Source organism: Cervus elaphus, chromosome 7, assembly GCF_910594005.1.
Source record: "Cervus elaphus chromosome 7, mCerEla1.1, whole genome shotgun sequence".
In the NCBI taxonomy this organism is placed as follows: domain Eukaryota; kingdom Metazoa; phylum Chordata; class Mammalia; order Artiodactyla; family Cervidae; genus Cervus; species Cervus elaphus.
In genome coordinates, this window is record NC_057821.1 from 29,788,673 (window position 1) to 29,797,364 (window position 8,692).

The 8,692-nt window shown below is 41.3% G+C and overlaps 1 protein-coding gene across 1 annotated transcript; it reads right to left on the reverse strand.

Moving 5' to 3' along the window:
* Positions 1–6,274: 6,274 nt before the first annotated feature.
* LOC122697795 (olfactory receptor 12D2-like) lies at positions 6,275–7,222 on the reverse strand. The gene has a single exon (XM_043908791.1). It carries the CDS (start codon positions 7,199–7,201, stop codon positions 6,275–6,277), a length of 927 nt encoding a protein of 308 aa, XP_043764726.1. The 5' UTR covers positions 7,202–7,222.
* Between the last annotated feature and the right edge of the window lie 1,470 nt (positions 7,223–8,692).

The window sequence follows — 8,692 nt, forward strand, 5'->3', positions numbered from 1 at the left end:
AAGACTCAGTTCTGAGATAGTTCCTTGTTACTTTATATTGCTAAAAGTTTTAACTGAGTTATTAAAAAGGACACTCTAAGATTGTTTCTAAAGCTTATATCAGTAACCAGTCTTTGGATAAAGGTCAGATGCTCCATGATGTACAACCAGGAGGCGAACACTTGTATATAATCATTTAACTGAGTCAGATGAACTGGGGTATACTGGGCTATACCCATTGAAAGTTCTTGACTTAAATTTCTTGCTTGTGATATTACTAATAACTACTAACCATATTATTTTCTATGTAGCTTGCTTCAGAAGATTATTTCTTACATTACCAAATGTGTGACTGAGCCTGTGATAAAATGCTGATATGAAGTTCCATATGAGATCAATAATTGTAATAATGTAACTCTAGAGATGGGAAGAAGCAGCAAGAGGAAATATTTTCCTGGACCAAGAGACTAGTAAGATAGGTATGGTCCAGAGACTTTTGCTACTTACAAGGCCTGGCTTAGTGACAACACATTGAGTGGGACACAAGGACCAAGAAACAGCCCCAAAACATGGTCAAATATGTGGCTATGAAGGGGTCCTGCTGACTGGAAGTTGGCCCTTGGCAGCTGCCTCTACAAAGATTAAAATCATGACCACTCAAGATTCTGACCCTCAACATCCCCTCAAAAGGAGTTCAAGGTGGAGACAAAAATTAAGGCACTCTGTGCTCTGGGAAAAACCCTGAAAACAGGCCTCCAGTTAGTCAGATGTTTTCAGGTAAAGATTTTTATGAGTCCAAATTCTTGCATCTTCTCATACTTAAAGAAGTACTAATGTCTGGACCTGGTTTTCCTGGCTAGCCCCACAACAGCTTTCCTACTTCTGTTAATCTTTGGGCCATATATCTTTAACTTTCTCTTTAAGTTTGTTTCTCCAAGTAGTAATACAAGAATATCCCCTGGCCAACACCCAGACAATGCTAGAACAAGCTGCCTTATCATTCTGTGGACTCTCCTCTCCCTCTGTAAATGCATCCCGAGGTCCTCAGATTGTTCTCCCTTTGAGATCTTATACAGGAGACCACCCCCAGTAATAGAAAAGCTCAAGGGAGACCATAAACTGGATGGTGAACCATCCAGTTCACCATAGCTGAACTGGAGATGTCCCAACACCTCCAGGCCCTGGAAAAGTCTTCCACCATATTGCCTGAGAAACCTTAGAAAGGACACCCATTCCCTTGGACAATTGGGTTCATCCCTATCAGCCAGGAGATGAGATATGGGTTAAAGGTTGAAAAAAGGAACCACTTCAGCCAGTTTGGACAGGCCCTCACACGGTCGTCCTGGCAACCCTTACTGCTGTTAAAGTTATAGGTGTCATCCCTTGGATCCACCACACCAAAGTCAAGAAGGCAGAAGCTTCCTGTGATGAGGACACCTGGAAAGCAGTTCGGGACCCCGCAAACCTCCTCAAGGTCCAGTTCCAAAGGCAACAGCCCTCACCCACGAAGGACGCTGAGCTCTGCTCTAGTCACTCTGGAAGCTGACTAAATGCAAGGCAGAAGCCTGAGGATTCTTCAGCCCTGCTCCAGTCACACTCCAGCAGCTGGCTGGTCAATGCACGGTGGATGCTTGAGGATCCAGCTATCAAGATATCAATGGATTTTCATTGTCAACCCTGGCCTCTATCCTTAATCGGTATTATTGCTGTGCTCTTCATTACAGGACCAACTAGACTCCCTGGTTGAGGTGGTTTTACAGAATAGGAGAGGGCTAGACCTTCTGACAGTTGAAAAGAGAGGCGTCTGTCTCTTCTTAAATGAAATGAAGAATGCTGCTTTTATGTAAACCTATCAGAAATAGTCAGGGACATGGCACAACAGCTAAGGGAACAAATCATAAAAAGGAGAGAGAAACTAGCTAATTCCTGGGGTAGTTAGAACAATATCTGGAGCTGGGCATCGTGGCTTCTCCCTTTAACAGGTCCTCTCTTCATGCTCTTTGAGGTGCTCTTGTTTGGCCCTTGTATTCTCAATGTAATTGCCAGTTCATAACCTCTTGGATTGAATCCATAAAGTTACAATGGTAATAGCTCAATATAGCCCCCTAAATGATGGGGAGCTCTGAATGTCCTACCAAAACATGAGATGATGCTTTCTACGAGTGACAGAAGCATCAAGAGGGGGGAATGAAGAGGAAAAGTTAAAATTTTACATAGCCTCCTGCTCCTTCTGCCTCTGAAACCCAGTTTGCTCCTTGCGAAGTCTAGTCACATAGGTCTCAGAAAGCGGGGACTAACAATAGTAGGAAGAGGAGCTTATCTCACTCACCCTTGTCATGCTCTTTGCAATCACTCTAGCCCCTGCAAACCCACAAACCCACTTAATCATGCCTGTAGTGTATAAAAAACTCTGTAACCCCTTTGTTTGGAGCTCAGAGCTTGGAGTGTTAACTCCTCTGGGCCCACCGGTGAAATTAACCTGAGTTTTCCAACTCTCCAAATGTGGTGCTTGGTTTCTCAAGTACTGGTTTCCACAACAGTTAGAGATGGGACTGATAGCCACGATTCCTTGACACTCTTTCACTTGAGAGGTAGGATTTATTCCCTCTCTCTATGAAGAAATATGAGGTTGGTCTTTGACTTCTTAAACTAATAGAATATGATAGAAGCAATGTTAATTCTAGTTATGGGTTTTTTCTTTCAATGACTAACAGCTTTTGCCTTAGTCTGTTGGCCCCCCGTGTCCCTGCATTATCCTTGCTGAGGAAGTATAGGGTAGTCACAAGGAGAAAGTGGAGGAAGAGAGAAACAAAAGGGAAAGATTTTATCAGTTTCCAGCTACTCCATGTCCACCTGTTACAATGAGGAACTGGAGGGAGAAACACAGGGAAAAATTTTATCAGGTCCTAGCTATTCCATGACCAGCTGTTCATGTTAACTTAACCAAGAGGCCCCAGACTTTCTTTAGCAGAGTCAACTCTTGCTGTTTTCTGGCCCATGGAATAATGCAATTTAATGAAACAAGTGGTTTTAAAACAGTAAATTTTGGAGTACTAGTGTGTTATCAGCCAGTTCAGTTGCTAGGTCATGTCTGAATCTTTGCTATCCCATGGACTGCAACATGCCAGGCTTCCCTGTCCATCTCCAACTCCTAGAGCCTACTCAAACTCATGTCCATTGAGTCAGTGATGTCATCCAACCATCTCATCCTCTGTCAGCCCCTTCTCCTCCTGCCTTCAATCTTTCCCAGCATCAGGGTCTTTGCCAATGAGTCAGTTCTTCGCATCAGGTGGCCAAAGTATTGGAGCTTCAGCTTTAGCATCAGTCCTTCCAATGAGTATTCAGGACTGATTTCCTTTAGGACTGACTGGTTGGATCTCCTTGCAGCCCAAGGGACTCTCAAGAGTCTTCTCCAACACCACAGTTCAAAAGCATCAATTCTTTGGCACTCAACTTTCTTTATGGTCCAACTCTCACATCCATAGATGACTACTGGAAAAACCATAGCTTTGACTAGACAGACTTTTGTTGGCAGAGTAATGTCTCTGCTTTTTATTATGCTATCTAGGTTGGTCATAGCTGATCTTCCAAGGAGCAAATGTCTTTTAATTTCATGGTTGCAGTCACCATCTGCAGTGATTTTGGAGCCTCCCAAAAATAAATTGTCTCACTGTTTCCATTGTTTCCCCATCTATTTGCTATGCACTGGGGGGACTAGATGCCATGATCTTAGTTTTTTGAATGTTGAGTTTTGAGCCAAATTTTTCACTCTCTTCTTTCACTTTCTTCAAGAGGCTCTTTAGTTCCTCTTGTTGTATGCAGCAATATAAAATCAGAGCTCTACTGTTCTTCTGTAGTTTGTAACCTCCATTCAGACTGGATTATAGGACAAATTACAATTGACCAAAAAGCTAGTCTGAGATAGTTCAAGTGGGAATATACCTTATCCGCAAATGCCTTCTCTCACCTACAGACCTGAATTGATGGGTTAAAGAAGACTGAGCAGGAAGATAGAAGTAGTACAAGCACGAGATCAGAACCAAGTTATCTGGGTAAGCAAAAGTAAAAGCAGGAGCTTTGAATGGTCAATCCAACAGTTCAAAATAACTTTCATAGTCTTGCCTTTGTGTATATCTATGCTCAATCACTTCAGTCGTGTATGACTCTTTGCAACCTATGGACTATAGCCTGCCAAGCTCCTCTGTCCATGGGATTCTCCAGGCGACAGTACTGGAATGGGTTGCCGTGCCCTCCTCCAGGGGCATCTTCCTGACCCAGGAATTGAATCCACGTCTCTGGCATCTCCTGCTTTGCAGGCAGGTTGTTTACCCACTGAACTGGGAGGCTCCGTGTGTGTATCTAAATAATTATAACTGCTGATACCCTATCGTTGGGCCAACAGCCACTCCTAGGTACTGAGACACCAAGGAACATACTGCGTCTTTACTATTAGCTGCAGAAACATCTCAGAAATTATGGCCTCATTGCTTTTACTTAGTATAAAGTTGTTGCCAAGTAAGGGGAAGAAGGAGGAGGAATGGAAACCCACTCCAGTATTTTGCCTGGAAAATCCCATGGACAGAGGAGCCTGGTGGCCTACAGTCCATGGAGTAGCAAAGAGTTGTGACTGAACATGAGTACAAGGGAAAGAAAACTAATTTTGTTTATTCTTACTATTTTTCCTGTATTACATTATATTATATTGCATTACAATTTGTTGAAATACAGTAGGAAAACAAAACAAAAAAGGGGAAAAATTTTATAATTCAACATTTTCCATGACCAGAAGTTGAGGGAAAAAATAAGCCACCAATAAGGAAAAGATATTCTTGATATGCCTTTTCAACCTGCCTCCACTTTAAATAATATTTCACAGTAATCCTTGACTGTTTGGCCAATGACCTCTGAAAAATCTCTGAAAATAGTGGTTCCCAAACTCCTTAGATGAACCATTGTTTGTTTTCTGTTAATTCATGATTCAGTTCAGTTCAGTCGCCCTGTCATGTCCAACTCTTTGCAACCCCATGGACTGCAGCACACCAGGCCTCCCTGTCCATCACCAACTCCTGGAGTTTACCCAAACTCATGTCCATTGAGTCAGTGATGCCATCCAATCATCTCATCTTCTGTCATCCCTTTCTCCTCCCACCTTCAATCTTTCCCAGCATCAGGGTCTTTTCAAATGAGTCAGCTTTTGGCATCAGGTAGCCAAAGTATTGGAATTTCAGCTTCATTGTAATTCATTTTCTTTAATTATTATTATTTTGCTTCTTTGCTTGGATAACAAGAAATCATGACTACCTTTTAAAAATTCCCCTTCTTCAATCATATGAGCTAACATTCACTTTTCTAACTGAATAATTATGCTCCTAAATTAAAATTTTCAAAATCTGAAAGCATCATAATTTTACTTCTCACATTAAAATGTGCTAATGTGGAGGGATCATACAGATAGGCTTAAAAACAACCTATCTACACACTACATGGGCAATAGAGGCATATTTCTATAACTAAATACAGAGAAGAGCTTATTACAATATATAACAAATCAATTTTATCAACTAATATCTCAAAAACAAATTCAGCATTAGACTTCCATGGCTAGTATTCCATTTGCTCAAATTTACTTTCTATTACCTAAGAATGTATTGGTTAGCCCTAGACTAGACTTTCCCAGTTATTTTTCCTTTATACTATTTCCTCGGTTATGTACATGTATCAGTTCAGTTCAGTCGCTCAGTAGTATCCAACTCTTTGTGACCCCATGGATTGCAACACACCAGGCTTCCCTGTCCATCACCAACTCCTGAGGCTTGCTCAAACTCATGTCCATCGAGTCAGTGATGCCATCCAACCATCTCATTCTCTGTCGTCCCCTTCTCCTCCTGCCTTCAATCTTTCCCAGCATCAAGGTCTTTTCTAATAAGTCAGTTCTTTGCATCAGGTGGCCAAAGTATTGGAGTTTCAGCTTCATCATTGGTCCTTACAATGCATATTCAATGAATATTCCTTTAGGATTGACTAGTTTAATCTCCTTGCAGTCCAAGGGGCCCTCAAGAGTCTTCTCCAACACCACAGTTCAAAAGCATCAATTCTTCAGTGCTCAGCTTTCTTTATGGTCCAACTCTCACATCCATTCATGACTACTGGAAAAACTATAGCTTTGACTAGACGAACCTTTGTTGGCAAAGTAATATATATGGCAAGTGATTTTGAGTAGCAGTATTATTTCACATCTCAACTGTCTCATTGCTTGTTTATTTATGCCTCTAAGAGTTCTCTAGACTTCTTCAAGTCAGGGACTCCTTCTGATCACTCTCCTCAAGGCCCCCTTTACTTCCTTGTTCCTCAAAGTATAGATCAGTGGATTTAGCACAGGAGTGACCACACTGTACATAATGGCAACAGTCCGGTCCTGGTCCATGGAGCTACCTGAGGCAGGACGAATGTAAATGAAAAAAACAGGACCAAATAAAAGAACAACCAACATGAAGTGGGAGGCACAGGTAGACAGTGCTTTACGAAGCATGCTGCAAGAATGAGTCTTGAAGAAAAGATAGATAATAATGTAGAAATAGGAGAGAAGTGTTAGAAAGAATGAGCCCATGGCAATGGTCTCTGTGACAGTGTGAAGTAGCCACTCATTGAGGTCAGTGTTCCCACAGGCCAACTCCAGCAATGGCTTAACATCACAGAAGAAGTGATGGATGTGGTTGGAACCACAGAAGGTTAAGCGAGATGTCATTACTGAGTGCAGCAGGGCATGGAAAAAACCAATGATCCAGACAGTGACAGCCATCTGGGTACAGACCTGATGATTCATGATAACAGTGTAACGAAGTGGTTTGCAGATAGCTACAAAGCGATCAAAGGCCATCACAGCCAACAACATGACTTCTGTACTGCCCAGGAAGTGGAAGAAATGAAGCTGGCTTATGCATCCTGAGAAAGAAATTGCTTTGTGTGTAGAGAGGAAGTTCTCCAGCATCTTTGGCAGAGTCACCGTGGAGTAGCAGATATCTAGACATGACAGGTTTCCCAGGAAAAAATACATAGGAGAATGGAGTCTTGGATCAGAGATGACGACTATCAGGATGGCTCCATTTCCAGTCACGCTGACAAAGTAAATTATAAGAATAATAACAAAGAGAAAAGACTGCAGTTCCTGGATGTCTGTCATTCCCAAGAGAAGAAATTCAGTGATTGAAGTTTGGTTCAGCATCACTTTAAAAAAAAGACAAGATAATAGAGGAAGACAATCTTTAATGAGAACCAGTCCTTCCAGCCCAGGATTTCTTGCTGAGACAAATATGTTTTAAGGAATAGTGTTGCTGTTCTATACAATCCCAAATCAGAGGTGGTGCCATATTTGGACTATTAGATTATTAAATACTAAGGCCATCTATCATTTATGGTCTATAAGTCAAACATTTATTTTCTTTACAAGATTTGTCATTAGTGTTTTTTTTCTCCCAGTAATTCAGAGTACATTGCAAGCCTGCTATGTTTTCTGGTTGTGAACTTCTACATTCTTGTACAACTTTTTTTTTATCTTCCTAAGTTAACTCTAATAGGAAGCAACTTTTTAAGTATTTCACCACACTGCTGTCTCTATACCTAATAAGCTATCTTAAGTATTTTAAATTTAAAACAGTTGACAGGAATGAAAACATTACAACTACAAATTCTTTTTTAAAAAACCAAAATGTTCTTTCAAATAATAGTAATAACTTTTCCTCCTCTTAGAGTGTTAGTGGAGCTAGTGGTGTTCTTATGCTGATCTCTTTCTGACCCTCACACTTGGAAAAGTCATAAAACCTTACTGGGGTAAGAAATGTGCTGTGGTGTACTTAGTCACTCAGTCGTGTCCAACTCTTTGTGACCCCATGGACTGTAGCCCGCCACGCTCCTGTGTCCATGGGGATTCTCCAGGCAAGAATACTGGAGTGGGTTGCCATACCCTCCTTCAGGGGATCTTCCCAACCCAGGAATTGAACCGGGGTCTCCTGCATTGCAGGCAGATTCTTCACCAGCTGAGTACCAGGGAAGTCCCGGCTAAGAAATAAGACCACATTAATCAGACAATAGCCAGAGGTATATTTGACATTTTATTACTGCTTTATGTGATGGTGAGCTTAGTTTTCCCCTACAATCTGAGAAAATATAAATTTATATGTAAATATAAATTATCTCAAAACAGGATCCCCAAGTTATTACTTTGATGACAAATGTTATTATGCTTCTTCTCTCTAGTTGCCCTGGGACTCTTTTTCATTTCCCAAATTGCCAAATCCCTGGATAAGAAAAATTCTTCCTCAAATGAGCTCACTAGTTCCTTATTTTACCCTACACTGACCTCTCTTTGAAGTATGTATGAGTTCAACCCTCTTAAAATCTTATGTTTTCTGAATGATTTGCTTTCTGAAGTTCCATTTTCATTTTGTCTTCAATAAATTTGCTCTTCAAATATTAAGGAATATTCTACCCCAAGTGCGATTTACCTTCTTCACTTCTAGTTCTGTTGCAGGATGGGGGACCCCTTCCAGGGTCCAAAACTGGGCTCTTGTCTAACACTTGGAAATAAATTGTCTGAGGAGACACATCTGCTGACAAAGCAAGAGATTTTATTGGGAAAGGGGACCAGGGTGGAGAGCAGTAGGGTAAGGGAAACCAGGAGAACAGCTCTGCCATGTGGCTCATAGTCTCGGGTTTT

Bases quoted from the DNA above. Each gene is read 5' to 3' on its own strand.
- LOC122697795 (XM_043908791.1), bottom strand. From the start codon at position 7,201: ATGCTGAACCAAACTTCAATCACTGAATTTCTTCTCTTGGGAATGACA.